Source organism: Lissotriton helveticus, chromosome 5_1 (assembly GCF_964261635.1).
Source record: "Lissotriton helveticus chromosome 5_1, aLisHel1.1, whole genome shotgun sequence".
NCBI classification, from domain to species: domain Eukaryota; kingdom Metazoa; phylum Chordata; class Amphibia; order Caudata; family Salamandridae; genus Lissotriton; species Lissotriton helveticus.
In genome coordinates, this window is record NC_136065.1 from 1,263,998,128 (window position 1) to 1,264,023,297 (window position 25,170).

The following is a 25,170-nucleotide window of genomic DNA, read 5'->3' on the forward strand; positions in this document are numbered from 1 at the left end:
GCCAAGACTCAACGCTCGAAAATAGTCGAGCTACGGGACGAATCTGGTCACACTATTACAGATGAGACGCAGGTTGCCTCTGCCTTTCGCTCCTTTTATGCCTCCCTGTACAGCGCGGATAGAGTATTGCCTACAGCTGTCGACAAATATTTGTCATCGGCCAACATCACACCACTTTACCCAACGAAATCAGAGGCCCTAGACGCTCCTATTCATCTGGACGAGGTTCTTGCTGCCATCGCACGCCTCCGCCCTCTCAAATCACCGGGCCCCGATGGTTTCTCATCGGGCTTCTATAAAACCTTTAGCCGCACTTTAGCTCCTATACTAACGAGGCTGTTTAATTCCTTTGAGGGTCCAAGCACCATCCCGCCGGACATGCTGGCGGCTGATATAGTGGTGTTGCCCAAGCCGGGTAAACCCCCGACGCACTGCTCCGCATTCCGCCCCATCTCCTTACTTAACCTAGACTTGAAACTGTTCACAGGGGTGTTGGCGGCCCGTCTGGGCCCTTGCCTCCCGGGAATTCTTGAGCCGGACCAATCGGGCTTTGTCCCAAACCGCCAATGCAGCGACAATACTAAGAGACTGTTGCATCTAGTGGACAAGACTCATTTCCAGGACTCGGAATCGGTACTGCTGGCCATTGATGCGGAGAAAGCATTTGACTGCGTTGACTGGACTTACCTGCAAGCAGTCATGCAGCGGTACCGTCTGGGGGACCGATTCCAGGCGTGGATCGCAAGCTGCTACCACCACCCCGCGGCCCGTGTTAGACTAGGTGGCCTTAAGTCGGACGTCTTCGAGATACAAAGGGGCACTCGCCAGGGGTGCCCTATTTTGCCCCTTTTATTCGCTCTCTATGTGGAGCCCCTAGCGCAAAAAGTTCGAGACAATCCCAGCATCTGCGGCGTCTCTTTCGGCCACGAACCCCTTGTGCTGGGACTTTACGCCGCTGATATTATAGCTGCTTTGGACAAGCCATCCAGCTCCGTACCAGCTTTCCTAAAAGAGCTGGAGACCTTTGGAGCGGTGTCTGGCTTCAAAATCAACCGGGGGAAATCCCTGATATTGCCCCTGGGCAGCTACGCCCATCCTAGTGCCCCGATGCCTGACTTTGGCTGCGATCTGCTGACCACCACGCAACTCCCGTACTTGGGGATCACCCTTACCTCCTCCACGGCTTCGACGGTGGCCCTTAATTACAAAACATTATCCTCCCAAATCCGAACCGACCTCGCGCGATGGTCGAAACAACCCCTCTCTTTACTAGGCCGTGTAGCGGCAGTAAAAATGTCCGCGTTGCCTAAAATCCTATATGTCTTCCAGACTCTCCCGGTACAGCCACCACCAGGCGTGCTCGCCGATCTACAACACGCCATTCACCAGTTCATCTGGGAAAGGAAACGCGAACGGCTGCACAAGCAGGTGGCACATAGAACCGTAGATGAGGGTGGCCTCGGGATCCCTAACCTCCTACAATATTTCTGGGCCTCACAGCTCCGCTACTTAGTTGAATGGTACAGGCCCCAATCCGAGAAGCGATGGCTATTTTAAGACAGGGCGATGGCTCAGACGTCGCTGTGGAAGATCCCGTTTCTCGCCCGCCAGCATAGACCGCAATACCTCCTCCGCTCCCCTATCACGCTCACCGTCATGAAGGTTTGAGACTCGGTGGCAGTCAAGAGAGGCCTGACGACTTTCCCTTCCCCGCTCACTCCACTTTTTGATAACCCGGAATTCCCACCGGGCACCGACCCTCGTGCCTTTCTACAGTGGCGGGCTACGGACTGCCGCTCGGCCGGCCATCTTTTTGACATGGAGGGATTTCTCCCTCTCGCCGATATCACGCAGGGCTACGGAATAACCAAACCCCACATGTACCAATACTTCCAACTCCGCCATTGGCTCCTGACACCGGAATGTGCCCCCCTGGTCGGCCGCCGGATGACACCCTTCGAACACTGGCTGGTGTCGAAGGACTCGGATAAACACCTTATTTCAGAGCTCTATAAGATGCTATCCCCTGAGACAAGCCTAGTTAAAACGTCGGGGCAGAGACGCTGGGAATTGGAATTCGGTAGGACACTCTCGCCCAAAGAATGGGGGTTCATACACTACAGAGCAGCACACACCACTCGCAACACTCATGCCAGAGAATCTGCGATGAAGCTGGCCATCTACTGGCACCTTACCCCAGCACGACTCAATCAAGGCAACCCTCTCCGCAGCGCGCTGTGTTGGAGGGGATGTGGCGAAAAGGGCACCCTAACCCATCTCTTGTGGGACTGCCACGGACTGCGGGGGTACTGGAAAGCTGTTTTAGATGATATAGACTCCACATTTGCGACTGAAATCCCGCGCTTTCCAGCTTACACAATCCTAGGACTGCCCAATGCGCTCACATTTCCCTTACGTTCACCTTGTGGCAAGCAGATGGGTATTGCCATACAAGCGGCGTCACAACACGTCCTGTCACTATGGGGCTCTACCACATTGCCCACCCACACTGGCTGGCTACATAAACTGTGGTTCACGTTGGGCATGGAACGTATCCAGGCTACACTCACACACACTGCTGATTTGTTCCAGAAAACCTGGCAACCGCTCTTGTCACTCCTGTCCAGGGAATTTCATGAAATCACATGCCCGAAATATCTCCGCATTTTGCGGCTCACGGACCGCCCGCGTGACCCAACATGAACCTGTACGTAGTGATGCACACACACCTGGATGTGCTAAGATGGACGCTTTGGATGACAGGCATACTGGTCGGGGAGGGGGGAGGGGGGTGAAGTTGGGTTTCGGAGGGGGGGTTGGGTTCTTCTTACTGTTCTGTTCTATTACCACTCTCCCGTGGCTCCTTTCCCAAAATATGGGCAACGCATCTCTACATGGGCATGGTTTATTTGCTTCTCTGTTGATTCATAGAGAAGACTTGTATGTCTGTCTCGATCGCCATATCTGCCTACTGCATATGTACTACATCGCATTGCCTGTCTTTTTCTGCTTTAAAAATACATTTGAAATTAAAAATAGTGCCTAGAAGCACAGAGCTCTAACTGTGTTTTATCTGGCTATGCTGGTCTTGGGAAAAAGGTCACAAGTTTAGGCCGATTGCGATGGAGCGCGGGTCAGAGACATGGACCAAGATAGGCCTGCTGAACAAAGCACCCTAAATACTGGTTGCAGAGCGTTGCGAGATACTGCATCGAGGATGTGCCGCACAGCAGCGGTTCTGAGAAAGATGCGGGCTGTGCTGCTAAGTCCTTCATCATTGTCGAGGATGTCATCAGTATGGAGCTTCCTATGTAAGGCCTGCAGCAAAGATGTATCACACAGTAGCGGTTTTAAAGAAGATGTGGGGCTGTTCTGAGAAATCCTGTGACATTGCCAAGGATGATTTCGACAAGGGACTTGCAATGTGAAGGCTTGTGCCAAGGATGTGTCACGCTGCAATGGATCCAAAGCGGAGCTGCATTGGGCTGCATTGGTTCTGCCAGCTGGGCTGGCAAGGCACCTATAGAGCCAATTTCTAGGATACAGGGCTGGGTGACACCGCTTGGGTTGTAGGACTCACAACAGACACAGTCCAGGTGCAGGGGTGATGATGGTTGGAGCCTTTTCTGTCTCTAGGGCTCTGATCAGGAGGCCAGCCAACAACCCATATAAATCACTACGGTGGTTGCGGCTCCAATATGCTGGTCCAGTCCTTTCACTCAGGCAGCAGGGTAAGATAGTAGCAGTTTTTCTTGCAGAGCAGCAAAGCAGTTCTTCTGAGTCTTCCACAGGTCCAGCGGGGTCAGAGGGTTCAATATTAATACTTGGTTCCCACTTTGAAGTAGAAGAACGTTTTAGAGGTTTCTACCCCCAGAGGTGTTTGGAATTACCTGCCTCCCTGCTCTGGCCACTGTGTATCTGGTATCACAAAAGACCAGTGTCAAACCCTTTGTGAGTGTGCTCAGACAAATCCTTTGTGATGTGCATGTTTGGTAGGTGGCAGCTCCTCCCCCTCATCTAGTCCAAGATGGCCCATCCTGCAAAAAATAGTCCTCTTCCTCTCACTTTCTGCTAGCAATACACAAAGACCAACAGTCAGCTGCACCTAGGTAGTGATCCAGACAAGCTTCAGGCCTCAAATTGTTAGGAAAGAAAATGGCAACATTTTAAAAGTGCTATTGTTTAGCGTTCTGACTTAAAATCTGACTTTACCATTCAAGAGGGTTTTCAATTACAAGTCTTTAGACACCAAACTTGAAATTCCTCTTTGCTCCCAATTGAACTTAGCACATATTAAATATAATAAGGTAACCCAATGTATTCAACGGGAGAGATAGGCTGTGCACTAGTGAAAAGTGAGCTTAAGAGTTTTTCACTGGCAGGACATGTAACAGTAAAAAGTACATGTCCTGATTTTAAATACACTGCGCCCTGTCCTTTGGGCAGTTCAGGAAATGTAATAGTGATGACTTAAGTGTATTAAAAAGGAAGGTAAAGGGCCTGGAAAAGGTTTAGAGGGATTACTGTGTTGGGTTTTTCTTAAATATTCATTTAACAGTTACCCCTGAAGAAATGCATTGGGTTTTTCATAAACAAGGATGAAAGATGTATCGGTACACCACATATGCAATATCAAGAAATTATTTTTTATGGATCGTTACTGGGGAAAACAGTAAACTGCCAATAAAATCTTTGAAATGTGAACGTGAAGATTGTTAAAAGAAATGTTAAAACCAATGATAAACTGAATCATATTTGGTATTACAAGGGTCTAGGAGACCCCTTTCAAAGGATGTGCACCCCGCACAGTTGAATCAAGAGGGTCACTGTTGTTCATAAAAGGATTAGTTTGCCAGATCGAAGTGGCAGATTAAAACTGGACTCACAGGCTGCAATGGCAGGCCAGAGACACGTTTAAAAGGCTATGTAAGTGGGTGGCACAATCAGTGCAGCAGGCCCACGAAGAGCATGTAATTTACAAGCCCTGAGTACAAGCAGTAACCCTGTACTAGGGACTTACAAGTAAACTAAACCTGCCAATTGAGTGGAAGCCAATGTTTCCATATTTAATTGAGCGAGCACAATCATTTTCACACTGGTTAACAGTGGTAAAGCGCTCAAAGTCCTAAAGCCAGCAAAAATAAAGTGAGCAAACCTAGGAGGATGGAAGGCAAAATCCTGGGGGGAAACCACGCCAAGAATTTCAGGTCAAACAAAAATGATTAATCAAGTTATATAATACATGTGTTAACAAGGCACCACACCTGCTAAAGCAATGGGGGAAAGAGTGAACAGTTGGGACCCCACCACATCCATGAAAAGGTTTTACTCATCACTACATCAGCTGATCACACAAAGCATAACCACATAAAAGTATGACAAATTGCTTTTGTTTCACCATGTCTGTAAATATCTAAATTAGTTCTGGACTTAATATTAGTGACCTAAGAAACATCCACTTTCGTGGTTCCCTTCAGGTTCCGGAAATTCATCATTTTAACAATAGGGGATTATGATCCAAAGTAATCTTAGGGCACAACTTAGTTCCTGATTCCCTAGTCAAATCCTGTAAAAGAAAGATCATGCACATTCTAGAGAATGTGACCATCGTGAGCGGAGTAATATGTGCATCTTGGTGTAATCGGTGCAGCACTCTCCATAAGTCTACTAAACCATGCACCTAAATTAAATCTTTGATGGCCAGCCTATTTGTAATCATAAGTGAGATAGCAGTTTTATTAGTTGTGTTCTACAGATAGCTCCTACCACAATTAAAATCACCAAGGATCAATAATTCTACATCCTAGCCTGTTAACTCTAATTTTGCATATTAATTGTTGGTCATCACTATTTGGTCCATAAACAGCGCTTACAGTGATTCGTGGCAAATGAATCTATGATATATTATCGCAACAAAAATATCGAGGACAATAATATCGGGATCCTATCTCTAAAAAGGTAAGTACAAAAATATCGAAAAAAATATATTGATGTCAAAAATATCGTTTTTTAGAAAATATCGTTTTTTAATGTAAATAAAATGTAATATTAACAAAATAATACTTATAAATATAATAAACATAGTTAAAAATATATTATAATATTTAAAATTAATAAATGATGTAATAAAAACTAATAATAATAAAAATATAATACTTAGTATATACTTAATTAATTTTAACTCTAAAATATTTATTTTAATAACTTATAAATAAATTAAAATATAATAAATTACAAATAAATGTATATACATAAATTAATAATATAAATAACAATTATTATTAATGTAAAACTAATTAAAAAAATTAAGTAAATTTTGGATAGCGTACGGGTAAAAATTACTATTCCCACTACAAAGAGTGCAACAGTAGGGAAAGTGTTGGATAGCGTAGGGGTAAAAATGACTATTCCAACTCCAAAGAGCGCAACAGTAGGGAAAGTGTTGGATAGCGTAGAGGTAAAAATTACTATTCCCACTCCAGACAGTGCAACAGTAGGGAAAGCGTTGGATAGCGTAGGGGTTAAAATTACTATTCCCACTCCAGTGAGTGCAACAGTAGGGAAAGTGTTGGATAGCGTAGGGGTAAAAATTACTATTCCCACTCCAGTGAGTGCAACAGTAGGGAAAGCGTTGGATAGTGTAGGGGTAAAAATTACTATTCCCACTCCAGTGGGTGCAACAGTAGGGAAAAAGTTGGATAGCGTAGGGGTAAAATTTACTATTCCCACTCCAGAGAGTGCAACAGTAGGGAAAGTGTTGATAGCGTAGAGGTAAAAATTACTATTCCCACTCCAGAGATCGCAACAGTAGGAAAAGTGTTGGATAGTGGGAGGGTTAAAATTACTATTTCCACTCCAGAGAGTGCAACAGTAGGGAAAGTGTTGGATAGCGTAGAGGTAAAAATTACTATTCCCACTCCAGAGAACGCAACAGTAGGGAAAGTGTTGGATAGCGTAGAGATAAAAATTACTATTCCCACTCCAGCGAGCGCAACAGTAGGGAAAGTGTTGGATAGAGTAGGGGTAAAAATTACTATTCCCACTCCAGATAGTGCAACAGTAGGGAAAGTGTTGGATAGCGTAGGGGTAAAAATTACTATTCCAACTCCAGAGAACGCAACAGTAGGGAAAGTGTTGGATAGCGTAGTTGTAAAAATTACTATTCCCACTCCAGAGAGTGCAACAGTAGGGAAAAAGTTGGATAGCGTAGGGGTAAAAATTACTATTCCCACTCCAGAGAGTGCAACAGTAGGGAAAGAGTTAGATAGCGTAGGGGTAACAATTACTATTCCAACTCCAGAGAGCGCAACAGTAGGGAAAGTGTTGGATAGCGTAGGGGTAAAAATTACTATTCCCACTCCAGAGAGTGCAACATTAGGGAAAATGTTGGATAGCGTAGGGGTAAAAATAACATACTTATAAATAAATGTTTTATTTTAAATAATAAAAATATGAACTATTAAATAAATATAAACCATTTACAAATACCAATACATAATTATTAAAAACATGTGAACAAAATATATGTAATGTAAAAAATTATTAAAAATACCATTTCATAATATTTCATTAACAATTAATAATTAATTAACAATTAGATAATTAACCAACCTATTAATTAAAGAACATTATTACTTAATTACATTTAAATTACTTCCCACCCTATTCCCCTATAAACCCACAACCCACTACAAAACATAATTATCAATTAATCAATTAATTAAAAATATTTAGCAATTATTTAAAAATAATTACCAATTAATAAATAATAATTTATAATTCCTAATAATTAATAATGAATGTAACATAATTAAATTACTTCCCACCCTATTACCCTATAAACCCACAACCCGCTACAGAACATATTTATCAATTAATCAATTAATTAAAATTAATTACCAAATAATTAAAAATAATTACCAATTAATAAATATTAATTTATAATTCCTACTAATTAATAATTAATTTAACATAATTAAATTACTTCCCACCCTATTCCCCTATAAACCCATAACCCACTACAGTACTAAAATAAAAAAATTAATTAAATTACATAAAAATTAAATACATAATAAATACATATTAATATACACAAAAATAATTTAAAAATCGATATTAGTAACTTCGAAATTATTAACATCGATATTACTGACATCGATATTTAATACTTCGATATTACTAATATCGATATTTAATTTATCGATATTACTTACCTTCTATATTTTGTCCCATCGATATTTAAACTTCGATATAATTGTATATCGATATTTGCATACCATTTGCCACACACAGCAATCTGATAGTCCACATGCAATTCAGATCAGACGCAGTACAGATCATTAAGCAAATAAAAGAGTGAAGGGTTGAAATAGTGAACCCTCGTATTGAAACCTGTTGGGTAGCACAGACAATTATGTAGTATCCTGGTTGCTTTTACATCCCCCTGTCCTCATTTGCTATATGAGTTTCTACAATGTAGAGAATATAAGGCTTATGAACTGACAACTTTTCTTTAACCATCTATCTCTTCAAGGAGCAGAAAAGGCCAGCTACATTCCAGTGCATTACTTTTATCCTTGCCATGGACAGTAAACCTATTGACTAAACATGGAACTCCCAACATATTCATGACAACCATAGCATTGTTACTATAGTACGTTTCCGAAGTATTCACTTATCATAAAAAGAGATACCACCTAGTGACCACCTCATACCTTTTTTTGTGGGTTTTATTTTTCCCTACACATCCTATATCCACATCAGACAGACAACAAGAAACCCACCTCCATCCAAAGTTCTCTAACCACCCCACACATTGTAAGGAAAACATCACCCCCATATTTGGCTGTCAGAATGAGAGAGACAGCCCCAGTGCACCCCAAACCCTCCCAAACTCAGTAAAAAGATGAAAAGACAAAAGAAGAGATTTTGAACATACATACGAAGAAGAACAAAAAAGAAATCAAGCCATAGCGAGCTATCCCAGAGTAGAAAGGCCAAAAAGGTAAATAAACTGAAGAAAACATAATGAGTTACCTTTCCCCCTCCCTCCCTCCTCCCACCCAGCTACTGTTCTAGCAGCCAGCAAGGGCTCCCCCTCAGTCTTCTGTCGTTTGTCACTATTTAAGAATGTCCAGGGCCTCTTTATCTGAAAATCAAACTCTGATCTTCCCATCATGCTGTATTTTGAGTAGTGCAGGCTCCTGCAAGAAGCAATGCGCACCATTTGCTTTAGAGGATCAACCATTTGCCTCAACCTCAATCTTTGGTCCATAGTTGACTTACAGAAGTCTGACCAAACATAAAAAGATTCAGAATCCAGCTTAATTGGAGCAGAATCTGAGCCTTCATATAAACAGCCTGTCAAAGAAGGAAGTCACCCACATAAATTAAAATAGGTTATGGCATATCACCCTATCAGCAGATTTAAATCCTGCTGAAAGTGGAAGTGTGTGTGCATGTGAAACCTAGCAATCCCAATCCCAGTCTGCCAAGTCAGGGAAGGCCTAGTGGAAATGGTTCACCACATATTTCTGAGCAACAGTGCCCTCTTTACCCCCAAGGATCACCTGCACCCTAGGTTATTCCACCTTTGGCAGTTCTTCAAATCTTTCAGCTTTAGTTGTGTGGCCGAAATCTGACTTCTGTGTGCTTTAACTGCCCACCAGGTATCTGCTGTGCCCTGCTCAGTTTCAGCAACTCTCAAATCAAGGTGCTGCAGCTGTGATGATAGAGCAGACACATCCCAGTTACTTCTGCGACCATTTGCTTTAGCCGGGAGATATCTGCTCCAGTCTTCACAAAGTGCTTAGAAGTCTCGTTCCTGTGAGTCTGGATCAGCTGAAAATTTGAAGTAAGAGAAGGCTTATGGGGGACACTGAGTTAGAAGGTCTCTGCTGTTGAATCACTCAGACTATTCAAGGGCATCTCAAAGGGATAAGTCTTTTTCATGCTCATTGGGCTGCTTAGGTCAGAGTTAGTTAGAGGGCATGTTGCTAAACCTGTTCTGGGATCTAGTGCAGGGATAGCTTCATCACAATTTAAGGTACCATTAATACCACTGAGCCACAGTAAAACAGGTGTTTGCAGTACTGAATGCCTCTTCTGCGCTAGTAATACCTAAGGCCCCGGCCGCAGCCTTGTACGCTGTTCCGCAAGCAGAGGCTTTCATCTTCGTCTTGGGGATTTGGATCGTCCATTACTGTAATGTGACTCTTCAATGCTCCCTACAGAGTCTCCAACTCTGGTGATAGCTGGAAGTTGTACACCGGTACTGACTTCTGCTTGAAGGTCAGAAGAGGCACTATATCCCCCATAGATATTGGTGTCATCACCTGGCTAGCTGCTTTAAAGAATCCTTGAAGAGGTAGAGGTGTTTCGGTCTATGTAGCCTCAAAAATAACATAACAGTCTTCAGCCAACCAGGTGCTGTTTGTTACTAAGCCATTACTGGCAGCCTTGTCCTCAGAGAGCTGAACTACTTCACCTTGTATGTTTCCCTTTATAGCAGTTACATCGTCATCCAGTGAGGTCCTACGTTGCAACTGCATCAGAGTGGCTCCTTGATTGGAAGCTGCCTACTGAGGTTGCATCCCTGACCTACTCCAAGACCTATGAGATTAAGGCTGCAAATAAAATCACAAAGACTTCTGAAGCAGTAGCTACACCAGCACGAGTGGGAGCCCCAATTGTATGTTTGAGATTGCCCAGTAAGCACACTGGGAGGCCAATTACCTATGAAGATGAAGTGCCACAACTGTGTGTTCAGGAGGCAGTGCTCCCTCCGGTTATGCCAGCTATGCCTCGCCAACCGGTGAGAGAAGAGCATCAATGGACACCATGAGCAGCTTCCGTCCTTGGAGGCGCCAGTTGATTATAGTTTTTGCTCACAGCAGTTTGTGCGTGAGCCAGATTGATCAAATAGGCGGGAGCAAGCATCTAGCCAGATATCAGATCTTCAGTATGCCGCATAATCAGCAGCAACTCTTGCATTTTTCTCCCATGCAAAGAAGAGGATTATTCTTCTTTAATGGAAAATAAGGGAGGAGAGAGGGGAGAGCACAGTGTGGAGACCTTAGCACGCTGCCATCTTTTTCAGGTGTACACCTTGTTGCAGTCTATGCAGAGGCCATACAATTAAAATGTGCTTACTTTAATCAGGACGTTGGCATTGCTACAAAAAGGTTGCTGTGAAGTTTAAGCAATAAAGGTAATTAGACATACTTTATTGTGCAACCCTCATTGGGGGAAACTCCACTTTCAGTGTACAGCCCTCAAAGTGTATTTCGCAATGCAATTGACCACATTTCAAGTCCACTTTGTATTAGATGGCTTGAGCCATCTATCACAACATTCCACATTCTGCAAAGTGGGGAGAAATGCAAGAAACACTTTAAAGGTTAAGGGCCTCATATATGACCTACTGGCACTTTGGTGTCACCGGATTATCACTTTTTTGATGTTTCGGTGGGGTAATGTGCCACTGGCATATTTATAAGGCCCTATAAAGCCATGTTACATAGCTTTTTATGGCCTTATAAATATGTGCCCTTTCACGCAGAAAACTGTTTGAAAGGGGCGTTCCATGAGTGTTGCTGGGGGTGATACCAGAAACATACATGGCTTTTTGACACTTCCCCTGATTTACGAGAAATCATAAGTCTGAGGCAGTGACAAAAACGTATGCCTCCCCAGGAGAGGAGTAAGGAAGGCACACGAGGAGAAATATATTTATTTCTCCTCGTTTTTCCTTTCTATGTGCGCTGCATTCTGCTGCACACATAGAAAAACACCTCTTGTGATTGTTTTTGTGCAGGAAGGTTTCTCTTCCTGCACAAAAAAAATCCTACCCGCAACGCAGGCACCCTTGCACCATGGTGCAAAGGTGCTTGCGTTGGCACACTGCAGCCCAGTGTACGCCGGCGCATGGGAAAAGGACAGGATTGCACTGTATGTAATAGATATGGCTCATTCCTGCCCTTTTCGTTTGGCGTAGGGCAGCGCAGCAGCAATGCCTGCTGCCCTGCCCTGCTGCAAATAACCATTAATGAGGCCCTAAGGCTCTTATGCAAATGTGTGTTGAACCTAATCACATTGCTAAATTCTAAATACAGTTACAGTAAATAACGTACTTTTAATTCTGAATGAGGCCCAGCGTGTTATGGGAGGGCTTCATGAATTGGTTTATTGACAATGTCAATGAAAAGTGTTATAATATATGGAATGGTATTTAGTGCTGAAGCTCTCCCTGTTGATTGGAGTTGGGGATTTTAAACGTTTGTCTTCTTTTACTAATGTAGTGGCACCCAGCAAAGCCTATAGGCATGCCTTATTATTAATGACACCCCTATATATTATGATACTGCGTTCAGTATTAGTCGGGTGTATTGTGATTATAGGATGTAGGGCTCACTAGGGATGTAATGTTTTATGAGGGGGTCCTCAAAGGCATTTCAATCTACCTAATTGTACATATTTGTATTTAGGTGTGTGCCGGTCACCCCCACGCACCTCGCACACTCCTCGTGAGTGCGTCCAGGCTGCCCCTTGCTCCTTCTAGTGCCGCCGCTGCCCGCAGCCGGGACCCTGCCAGCTGTGACCCTGTGACCCGCTGATTGCTGCCCTTGCCCCGCCTGCGCCGCGCTGTTATCGCGCTCCATCTGTCTCCCCCTGTGCTTCGGCTCCTGGTAAGATTGTACCTCTGTGACTCCGTCGCTGTTTCCCCCGGCGTACTGTTAGCCCCCTGTTTTATTTTCTGTATCCCCGTTCTGGTTAGTACTGTAGTTTTGTCAGCCCCCTGTTTTATTTTTGTATCCCCGTTCTGTTTAGTACTGTAATATTGTCCCCCTGTGTTTTCAGTGCCCCCGGCCCCTGCCGCGCTTCCCGCCACCTCCCCGCTCCCCGCCCCTCTCCTCTGCAGCCCTCCCCATTCGCCGCCCCGCTGCCCGCCTCCCAGCTGCCCCTCCCTCCCACTGGACCATATAGGACGAGGTGGGCGAGGCGGTGAGCAGTGACCTCTGTCCCTCCGGGCCGGTCACCCCCACGCACCTCGCACACTCCTCGTGAGTGCGTCCAGGCTGCCCCTTGCTCCTTCTAGTGCCGCCGCTGCCCGCAGCCCGGACCCTGCCAGCTGTGACCCTGTGACCCGCTGATTGCTGCCCTTGCCCCGCCTGCGCCGCGCTGTTATCGCGCTCCATCTGTCTCCCCCTGTGCTTCGGCTCCTGGTAAGATTGTACCTCTGTGACTCCGTCGCTGTTTCCCCCGGCGTACTGTTAGCCCCCTGTTTTATTTTCTGTATCCCCGTTCTGGTTAGTACTGTAGTTTTGTCAGCCCCCTGTTTTATTTTTGTATCCCCGTTCTGTTTAGTACTGTAATATTGTCCCCCTGTGTTTTCGGCGCCCCCGGCCCCTGCCGCGCTTCCCGCCACCTCCCCGCTCCCCGCCCCTCTCCTCTGCAGCCCTCCCCATTCGCCGCCCCGCTCCCCGCCTCCCAGCTGCCCCTCCCTCGCTCCGCCCCCCCACTCTCCACATATGGCAGAGTGGCCTACGGGCAGCGTGCACGCGCAGCGGGCGCGCCCCCTGTGCGCCGAAGGTGCGCCTAAGGTAAGCCCGTCTGCGCCCGTCCGCGCCTGGACCCCTGGCCCCCACAGCCGGAAGCCGACCCGCCGGACCTACAACGCCACCGAACTCAACGCACTCAACACCGGCCGATCCCCGGGGTGCTACCGAGCAACACCGAGACGCACCCACGGACCCTTCAGCTGCCACTCCTGCAAGTTCACACGCAACCGGACCCACGCCACACCAGCACCCACCAAGCCGAACACCAGCAGCACCCACCTGAAGTGCATCCTGCTCAACACCCGCTCCGTCCACAGACACGCCGTCGAACTCTGGAACCTGCTCGACACCACAGCCCCGAACGTCGCCTTCCTCACGGAAACCTGGATGAACGCCTCCTCAGCGCCCGACATCGCCATTGCCATCCCAGACGGCTACAAGATCATCCGGAGTGACCGCGTCAACCAGACCGGAGGAGGCATTGCCATCATCCACAGGAACACCATCCGCATCACGACCAACACCGCCGACACCCTCGCACCCGCCGAACACCTGCACTTCCAGATCCACGTCAACCCCAAGACCACCCTCAGAGGCACCCTCATCTACAGACCCCCGGGACCACGCACACAATTCAGCGAAGACATCGCCGACTTCATCAGCCCACACGCCTTCCCCTCCGCCGACTACATCCTCCTCGGGGACCTCAACTTCCACCTGGAGAACAACAATGACCACAACACCACCACCCTGCTGGACAACCTCGCCAACCTCGGACTCAAGCAACTGGTGACCACCCCCACCCACTACGCCGGACACACACTCGACCCGGTCTTCTTCTCCAGCAAGGACATCGCCTTCAGCAACGCCACGGGACTCCACTGGACGGACCACAGCTGCGTCTACTTCAGCTTCAGAAGGACCACACTCCACCATCACCAGCAACAGGCTCCCCGCAGAAGCTGGAACAAGGTCACGGCAGACCAGCTCGCTACTTCCCTGAGCAAGAACCCTCCCACCAGCACAACGAACCCCAGCCAAGCGGCCACCAATATCACGAAATAGATCAGCGACTGCGCAGACGACCTGGCCCCTCTGAAGACCCCACCGAGCAGACCCGGCAGCAAGAAAGCCCCATGGTTTAACGACGAACTCAAGAGCTCCAAGAAGAACTGCAGAGCACTCGAGAAAACCTGGCGCAGAGACCCAACACCGGACAACATGACCGCCCTCAAGCTCACCACCCGAAAACACCACCAACTGATCCACGCCACCAAGAAAACCGCATTCAAGGAACGACTGGACAACAACGCACACAACAGCAAGGAACTCTTCAACATCGTGAAAGAGCTCTCCAACCCCAACGCTGGAAACAACGACATTACCCCTTCGCAAGACCTCTGCAACTCCCTCGCCTCTTACTTCCACAACAAGATCGCGGACATACACAAAGGCTTCAGCACTCAACCGACGCACGCCACAACGGAACCACCGCCCCCCACCACCACCCTCCGCGCCTGGACCCCGATCAGCACCGAAGACACCATCCGCACGATGAACTCAATCCACTCCGGATCTCCAACAGACCCCTGCCCTCACCACGTCTTCAACAAAGCCGACGCTGTCATCGCACCCCACCTGCGGGACATCATCAACACCTCCTTCGACACCGCCACCTTCCCGGAAAGCTGGAAGCACGCCGAACTCCGCGCTCTACTCAAGAAACCATCAGCCGACCCCACCGACCTCAAGAACTACCGCCCCATCTCGCTGCTCCCGTTTCCGGCAAAAATCATCGAGAAGACCGTCAACAAGCAACTGGCCGCCTTCCTCCAGACGAACTGTTCCCTCGACCTCTCGCAGTCTGGCTTCCGGGCCAACCACAGCACCGAGACCCCCCTGATCGCAGCTACCGATGACATCCAAGCCCTGCTCAACAACGGAGAAACAGCGGCCCTCATCCTCCTGGACCTCTCCGCTGCCTTCGACACGGTCTGCCACCGTACCCTAGTACAGCGCCTCAGCAACGTCGGAATCCAGGAGAAGGCACTGGAGTGGATCATCTCCTTCCTCGCCGGAAGGACACAGAGAGTCCGCCTCCCCCCGTTCAGATCGGAGGCCACCGAAGTCATCTGCGGCGTTCCTCAAGGCTCCTCGCTCAGCCCAACACTCTTCAACCTCTACATGAGCCCCCTCGCAGCCATCGCACGCCAGCACAACCTCAACATCATCTCCTACGCCGACGACACCCAGCTGATCCTCTCCCTCACCAACGACCCCACCACCGCCAGAGCCAACCTGCACGAAGGGATGACAGACGTAGCCAAATGGATGTCGAACAGCCGCCTGAGACTGAACTCGGACAAGACGGAAGTCCTCATCCTGGGATCCTCACCCTCCGCCTGGGACGACTCCTGGTGGCCCCCCGCCCTGGGCAGCGCACCCAAACCAACAGACCACGGACGCAACCTGGGCTTCATCCTGGACTCCTCCCTCTCCATGACCAGACAAGTCAACGCCGTCTCCTCGTCATGCTTCAACATCCTGCGCATGCTACGTAAGATCTTCCGATGGATCCCCACCGAGACCAGGAAGACGGTCACCCAGGCCCTCGTCACCAGCCGTCTGGACTACGGCAACTCCCTCTACGCCGGAACCACCGCCAAACTCCAGAAGAGACTCCAGCGGATCCAGAACACCTCAGCACGACTCATCCTGAACATCCCCCGCCGCAGCCACATCTCCGGACACCTGAGAGACGTGCACTGGCTCCCGGTCAACAAAAGAATCACCTTCCGGCTCCTCACCCACGCACACAAAGCCCTACACAACCAAGGCCCAGGATACCTCAACAGCCGCCTCAACTTCTACGCTCCCAAACGCCAGCTTCGATCGACCAGCCACGCCCTCGCCACCGTCCCCCGCACCTGAAGAGCCACCACAGGAGGAAGGTCCTTCTCCTACCTGGCCGCCAAGACTTGGAACTCCCTCCCGACTCACCTCCGCCTGACCCAGGACCACTTTGCCTTCAGGAAGCAGCTCAAGACCTGGCTGTTCGAGCAGTAGCGGACCCCCTCCCCCCCAGCGCCTTGAGACCCTCCGGGTGAGTAGTGCGCTATATAAATGCCTTAATTGATTGATTGATTGATTGCATAATAAAGCACTTTACCTTTTTAACAGAAAATGCGCTGGCTGGAAAATAGTTTATTCAGTGTTGTTATTGAGTACCAGTGAGCTACCAGATACTTGCTTCTAAGCACTTTATTGCATTTCTTCCTTTAAAATTCAATGTCTCAACTTCTATAGGTTGGATTTTTGGTGTTTTGGTCTTGTTTTTTACAGAATATAATAATCTATTCTTATAACCTGTGTCGAAACTTTTGTGGTGGATTCATTTTGTCACTGTGTGTGCGTTGCACACATACTTTACACATTGCCTTTTTAGATAAGCCTAACTGCCCTGTGCCAAGCGACCAGGGAGTGAACTTAGGTTATCTTTTAGTGTGCATTTAGCTTACCTTGCCTATAGTTGTCATTCCTGCTTGGCCTGGGTTCATACCTCAGTCAACCAGCAATCCAATATCTAACGAACATGTACACATTTCTTTAATGGATTTTTTTTCAATACTATCCAATAAACACAAATTGACAGATAATTCAACTGGCCACTGTACATGAAATAGGTGCAGCAGGGATCAAGACACGGCACACATTGCTGAGTTAGGCCAAACTGCCAAATGGTTAGAAATATGAAAATCATACAATAGGAAACATTTTAGAAAATAAAATCAGCTGAATCATAGGACCATGCAGCTTTACTAACCTAAGCAACATTACATTCCCAGATGTAAATTGTTTATACTGCACAGTGTCACCAGAAAGTGTGAAACAATCGTCAAAGCCACTAGGTCTGGCATTGGCTTCCAACTCTTTAGATTTGTCAGTGCTTGTTGTGTTTTGTTGTGTTTTTGCATATCTTTGTTGGGGGAGCAGCTGGGCCATCGCCAATATAATGACAAATAATTAAAGGCACAAATATATTTTTTGATTTAAAAAAGAACACATTACCATTGTAATCCCTTCCACTGAATAAGCCTACCTTTTGTCTGGGTGTGCTTCTTGTGAAAGAGCAGAATACCAGAGCCCATTTGCCCATGCTGTAGACATTTTTTCATGAAACAGCAAGTGACCAATAGAGGAAGAGGGGTGGTTTCCACTCCCCCCAATTAAAGGAATTAAGGGCTAGATGTAGGTAATTCTATTTTACCACTTCTTAAATACCGAATTTTACCGATTCGGTATTTAAGAAGTGGTAAAATAGAGGGGGGGATGTAGGTATTTCAGAATCGGTAAATGCCGAATCGTTAAGATTCGGTATTTACAGATTCTGTAAATACCGATTCAGTAATGCCCATTGATTCCTATGGCATTGAAGCCCATAGGAATCAATGGGCATTACCGATTCGGTATTTACAGATTCTGTAAATACCGATTCCAGCAAGGGTGCAGGGGTGTCACTTTGACACCCTCTAGCACCCCAAATACAGGCATGTGTGCCATGTGGCACACAGACATGCCCTAAGGGCATGTCTGTCTGTCACATGGCATAGGTGTGCATGCACACATGTGCATGCACACCTGGAATCTGTATTTTAACACCCAATTGGATTGGGTGGTAAAATACCAAATCTGTAAGGCCTTTGGGACTCAGAAGAGTCCCACCTACATCTGGCAGTTACCGAATCGGTAAAAATACCGATTCGGTATTTTACCGATTCGGTATTTTACCGATTCGGTAAATTTACCGATTCGGTAAATTTACCGAATCGGTAAAATTGGCCACCTACATCACAAATACCCATTTACCAGTCGGTAACGGCCGATCGGTAAATGGCCTCCTACATCTGGCCCCTAGTCATTTTAGTCAACTCAAACCTTCTTGTCCTTCAGAGTTCTTGTAACGCCAGACTTAAAAACATATGGGATTGTCACTTTTTCGACCCTCCCCCTTAGTTTTTTGTCCCACTTGATGGATCTACATAAACAGGCCCGTAGCCAGAAGAATATTTTTAGGGGGGTATGGCCCTCAACTATTACCAAACATTAAAGCTGCACACTAAACGTGCATTCTTTCCCAAGTATTTGTATGGGAAATGTCACAATTAGATATGGATGCATTGTATTATCTAGCCTTCTCTGTGAGCAATTGTGGTACAGCCCTCTCATTCATATAGTCTAATTGCCTTTTGAGTGTTTCATTAGCCGCCAAGATGTTGCTGGAGTTTCCTTGGACCAGTTAATAAGGTTAATCACAACTAAGTACAAAAAAAGTCAAAGATATGTACATTACTGTGTTCAGTTGCATAACCACTGGACATTGGAAAATACACCACTGTGCGAAAGTGGGAATGTAATTGCAGACTTAAAATCCTACTGAATCAACACACTTTCACTTACAGGAGCTTTTGAAATATTTTATTATTTGTAAATGGACAATCACAATATTATTATATTCAGTTAGCTGTTGTACCTAAATGGCTGTTTGTTTCATATAATCCATTAGGTTTGACATAAAGTAATTGCATAAAGTGAGAACCTCCTGGTGAACGTACAGTAGTTTCCAAAAGATTTAATCAATGCTTCTTTCACCTCCTTATTACGTAGACTGTAGATAAAAGGATTGATAAGAGGCGTGATCACCATATAGAAGACAGAAACCCTTTTGTCTGCTTCCAGAGAGTCTCCAGTCGTGGGTCGGACATACACAAATATGACTGTCCCATAGTAGATGGCCACCACAGTGATGTGGGAGGTACACGTGGAGAAGGCTTTCTGGCGCCCATTGGTAGAAGAGATCTTCATTATAGCCCATATGATACTTGCATACGATATCAGTGTTAAACTAGCACAACCGAAGATGATAATCCAAGTAATGATGAAAAAATATTGCTTGACGAAAGTTGTATCTGTGCAAGAATGTTCTAACAGAGGGGATATATCACAAAAGAAATGATCGATCTCATTAGGTCCACAGTAGGAGAGACGTGAGATATATATGGTTGGCAAAATGGACCCAAGAAAGGCGGCTAGCCAACATCCTGCTGTAAGCATGCAGCACAAGCGGGTGGTCATGATGGCAGGGTACCTCAATGGATGGCAGATGGCTAAATACCTGTCGTAAGCCATTAGAGCTAATAAGTAATTCTCCATACCTCCCATCACAAAAACAAAATAACACTGAGTAATGCAGCCCCCTACGGAGATAAACTGGTTCCCTGGAAAAAAATTGGCAATCATTTTAGGAACAGTGGAAGATGTGTAACAGATCTCCATGAAAGAGAAATTAATAAGGAGATAATACATAGGCCTGTGAAGGTGAGGGCATTGCTTTACAATATAAATGATAATGAAATTCCCAGTTACAGTAAGGAGATAAATGTTAAAGAAAAAAACAAAAAATAGGGCTTGAAATTGCTGAGCATAGGGAAATCCAAGCAGGATAAATTCAGTCACCAAACTTTGGTTTCTCCGTCCCATCTCTCGTGGCGAGGATTTCAACTTTTCTAAAATGAACGAAAAAATAGCAATCACATTGATTAAGACACTTTTAAAATATGTTTTGCCATTTTCTTTCTTTTGGTTCAAATATTCCGTTATGGTGAAAACATAAGTTTAAGAGTAGATCTGTCAATGTAAACAATACATCTATATTGACTTACATATTTAATAATTTTTGTAAAGGTCTCAAACCTGAAAGCATCCAAGTGGCGATAGACTACAGTAGTAAAGTCAGTTATCTGAAAAAGTTGCCTCAATACAATGCATTTTATAATGCATGGCATAGTGATGGCAAAACTAGCTATATGGGACACACAAAAAATCTCTGGTGGTGTAAGGTTCTGTGAACCCTTCCAGTACCAGATAAGATGATGATCGTCAGCCCATCCATGCCCAGAAACAGCATTAAGGGTGCAGCACACAGTTTGCATATAGATATAGTCATGTTCCTCATGACTGCATGGAAAACAAGCTGTTTGTTAGCCTCGAAACCGGGGAAGGAGGGCACTTTTTCGGTCTTGCAGAGAACGCCAAAGCTGTCAGTATTTGTCCGAGAACCTCATATCATCACACCATACAATACATAAGAAATAACCCGCAGAAAAGGAGTTTGGGATCTCTTCCGCTGTTGGATGATGTGGATGAACCTAATTCAGGTATTGGATAATGAGGGATACTCATCACTTTTGGTATCAGCCCATGTTTTTTAACAAACATACATTTTCTGCTACAGTTATAACTGGATATCTTTTCCCTGGTAATTAAGAGTTCCTGCTTCTACCTGTGAAACTTCCAGGCTTTTTGGGGTTTTTGAGCTGTGTATAGCTGGGTATTGGCTCCAAACAAGTTGTCCTGATGTGGGCTGAGTAAAGATGACTGTTGTCTGAATCAAACTGGCATCTTCACACTGACAGGACTTTGACAGAAAGGACCCAGTCATCATTCACTTGAGTGCACAATTGAACTTCACAATCCCTTTTGAGTAAATTAAATAGTGTGGAATGTCTTATAGTGTGCGCACAACGTGACACTCTCAACTCCCCACCACTTCCAACATCCATATCCATCTCTACCCACTCCCTGCCATGTCCATGAATTCTCATGACCCGGTTATATTGTCCAAGGCATAGATTTTATTCACATCAAACAGGATAATTCCCCATAAACCACTACGAGAGTACAAGTCTCCCTCCTACTTGGGTATATAAACCATTATATATGGCTCACACTCTAGCGACATTCACATGTCAAAGGCACTAAGAAATTAAATTAGTCATTACATTTAGGCATAGCATTAAGTTGACCATACTTTTGAGCACTCTGTTGTGCACATTGTGCCGGCAGGCCACAACGCGCTACAGCCAACAGTTGTATTACTTGAAAACAGGGCACCGCATAGCGCAACGGCCCTCCGAAAGTACCTGCACAATGGCATAACACTCTATCAACATTCAAATACCAAAGACACCACAAGATTAAAATTGTCATTACAGTTGAGCATAGCATTAATTTGTCCATAGTCTTGAACCCTCTGCTGCGCACATTGTGGCGGCAGGCCACAACGTGCTATAGCAAACAGTTGCATTACTTGAAATCCAGGGCATAGCGCACCACCCCACTGAGGTACCTGAACAAAGGCAACCTCCCCAAGATTCATCTCAGTCCATAAGTGGCGAGTTAGGGCAGAAGAGTCAAGGACCACCAGCAGGCCAGTCCCCCTCCCGCCAACCCACTGCACACTTCAATCCTACCCCCTCCTGGGGTCCATCCAGTCGCTTAAGCTCCATTGTTGTGCATGCCCCTTTGTTGTTAACTGTCAGCGCTCCGCTTTACTTCAGGGATGGGTGGGTGTTTTTTTGGCGCTTATGCAGCTAGGGTCCAGGGAGACAAAGAGGATGAGTCCTCAAGGCACTGCCTTAAATAGCTAACAATTGAGATTTGGTTTTGTTTCATCATTAACTCCTCTCGAAACCGAGACGTCACTAGTCAATCCCCCTCATCAACCCAGCCCCCCGATGGGATGCTCAGTCCTGTGGTGCTACTAAGGGCTCCCCTCCTCTGGGCGCGAGGGAGCCTGCTAATTTTGAGCATTTTAATTTCAAACTGTGTTAAATCGGCAACTTCGGATTGCACACCAAAATGCTACAAAAATCCAAGGTGCAGCCTTATAATTCCATAGTCAAGAAGCTAGATTTAAGGGGCTGTTAACATACTCTTATACACGGTTCATGAAAGAGCAATTTTGTCTGTGCTAGCCCTTTTTTAAACCCACCCAACGATCTGCTTGGCTGAGTGGTTAATTACTGTGCTATGGCACCTGCCAAAAAAATGCAGTAACAGACAGTGGGCCCGTTCCAGGATGGATTAAGACTGCACTGCTGGATAGCCATCACCAGCAACCATCTCCTAATTAAGACAAGAGATGCTTCCACTAATAACAATGGAGACGGTTCAGACATCTGCCTCTGATGCCCAGCAGTTGGCCCATATGAAGACTTTTAAGGGACTAGGCAGGTCAATGAATGATGTGCACTGATATTGGAGAGGACTGTCATGTTCCAGTCTACTCAGAATGTGGTAAAGAAGTGGACCAGACAGTGGGATGGTTATTTTTGGTGACTGTAAGCACTAAAGAGATGATGTGCCAAGCACAAAAAAATCACCTCCTTTATTTATTCGTCCTCCCAAATAATAGAAAATACCACCCTCCCACATGGAGGTTCAACGATGCAGCAATAAAAAGAAAACACCAAGCAGGAAAGGAATTCCACTCTTATAAAAGGAAACTCATCACAAAACTGTTTTCGGAATAAGGCATGTGGTTTCGTTTGTGCATCACTATCTAACAAAAAGGCTTTCCCAGATGTCAAATGAGCAACATTGAAATGTATATGGATACATATGTATACATATGTATGTGCAAGCAATAATATCACACTGATAAGTAGACAAATTCAACTGTCAAATGCTGAACGTCCGCTGTAAGAAATCAGAAAGATATATACACTAAATACATTAGATGATTATAGCCACTGAAGACTTGAATGTGCACACAGACACTCACACATCACAATGAAAACACAGATGATTATAACCACTGGAGACTTGAATATGTCCTCAAACACACTCACACATCACAAAGTCAATACTCAAAGAATAAAACACATCACCAGCTAATTTGATTTGATTGTGGGATTTATATTGCGCATGGCTACCCCGCACTTATGATGAGTGCTGTGGTAAGAACGGTGCCCATTAATGGTTTAAGGGAAACAGCCAAGTCTTAAGTTTTTTCCTGTAAGCCAGTTCATTGTGCATTGCTCTTAGGTCATGAAGGAGCTCGTTCCACTGTTTATGGATCAGATGTGCAAAGGATCTTCCTCCCCATCTTGATTTTTGGATTCTGGTGGTGCAGAGGACGTGTAGATGGGAGGACCTTAGCAGTCTGGTGGCGCCGGGGGCAAATATCGGATTTCTGAGTTTTCCCGGGCCTTTGTTATTTTCTGCTCTGTGAGCAATGCAAAGGGATTTGAACTTTATTCTGGCTGCAATTGGCAGCCAGTTGATCTGTTTAAGGGATTCTCTAACCAATATGTGTCTAGGGAGTTTGAGCAGAAGCCTTGCTGCACAGTTCTGCACAGACTGCAGTCTCTTTATCACGTATTTAGGTGACCCTAGGTAAAGAGAGTTACCATTGTCCAGGCTGCAATTTTCATCTTGGACCACTCCAGACTGGGTGATTCACAGCCTGGATCAAGAGACTCAGCAAACTGGGAGCTGCTGTACTGTAGGCGCGTCTGTCATTCATGCCAAACCAATCCCAGTTTCTAAGTCAACAAACCCCATCTTTATAATCTCAAAACAATCTAGAAGGTTCTGAGAGGCCCTCCTCTGTGCCAAAGAAACTTACTGGAGTTGGCCACTTTCCATGCAAGCATTCCAAAGGAAAAAGAGTTCTCACGTTCCTTCTGTGTTCTCATGTATTCCAGCCTTTATCTTAATGAAGCTTACAAAAGTCTCCAGCAGTACAGTCAACAATCTCCAGAGGGAACAGCTACAAACAACCTTGAATATGAATAACCTAAACAACTTGAGTAATCTGGGGGCCTGCCTGTGTGCACAAAAGCTCAAGCTAGCTGACAGAATTCAGGACGGTATGAGGGCATGTCTAAGCCAATAGTGAGAACTTCATAATGCTTCCCACTGTACAACACAATGCATATTTGTGCATCACTGCCTATTTCGTCACACACTTCATCTCCCAATGTACAACATAATACACATTTGAGCAACACTGATCCTCAGACCTCTCTGACTTGCCAATATCTAGTAAAGGCGGCGGGAACTATTAAGGCGGTCACGTGACTATACAGGAGGTTCACCCATAGTCTGAGACATCCCATGAAGACCCTGCATCTCAAGTGGGAAGAGGATTTGGGCGAACCCATTGAGGAGAAGTCTTGAGGGGAATTGGTAGAACGAGTCTGGAGTGTTATGGCCGATTACAGGTAAGTAAACATAAAAATAAAAAAAACAAATTTCGTTGTGCGCACTGCATCGCCAAATGTGATGCAGTGCATGCAACAAAATTTGTTATATTTATTTATATGTTTACTTACCTGTAATCGGCCGTAATCCATAGTTTACTACCTCCCACCCTGCCCCTCCCTCTCCCCACGTCACCGCCCAGCAGCACTCCCACGTCGGACCGCTACTGCTTCTACTTTTTGCATAGGGCATACCTCACCCCGGGTAAGGTGAATGAATACTTCGGGGTTTCGACAGCGTGTACACGGTGTAACCTAGAGGGGCAGGATTCCTCCACATGCTTTGGGACTGTCCACATCTGGGAGAGTACTGGAGGGGGGTGACATCAGAACTATCAGCAGCAACGGAGAGAGGGGTAGCACTGACACCAGTCTGTTGTTTATTACATTGGTTCCCACATACTGCCAAGACCAATGTCACTAGCAAGTTTATAGACCTGGGGTTGGTCTTGGCCCAGAGGGAGATCACCGGCCACTGGAAGGTGAAGAATGGCCCCAACTTAGCA

General features: G+C 45.9%; 1 protein-coding gene across 1 annotated transcript; it reads right to left on the bottom strand.

The window, feature by feature from the left end:
* Positions 1 to 19,118: 19,118 nt before the first annotated feature.
* LOC144752630 (olfactory receptor 6F1-like) lies at positions 19,119 to 20,096 on the bottom strand. The gene has a single exon (XM_078640510.1). It carries the CDS (start codon positions 20,094 to 20,096, stop codon positions 19,119 to 19,121), a length of 978 nt encoding a protein of 325 aa, XP_078496636.1.
* Between the last annotated feature and the right edge of the window lie 5,074 nt (positions 20,097 to 25,170).

Excerpts from the sequence above, each read along its gene's own strand:
- LOC144752630 (XM_078640510.1), bottom strand. The coding sequence starts at position 20,096 with ATGGGACGGAGAAACCAAAGTTTGGTGACTGAATTTATCCTGCTTGGA.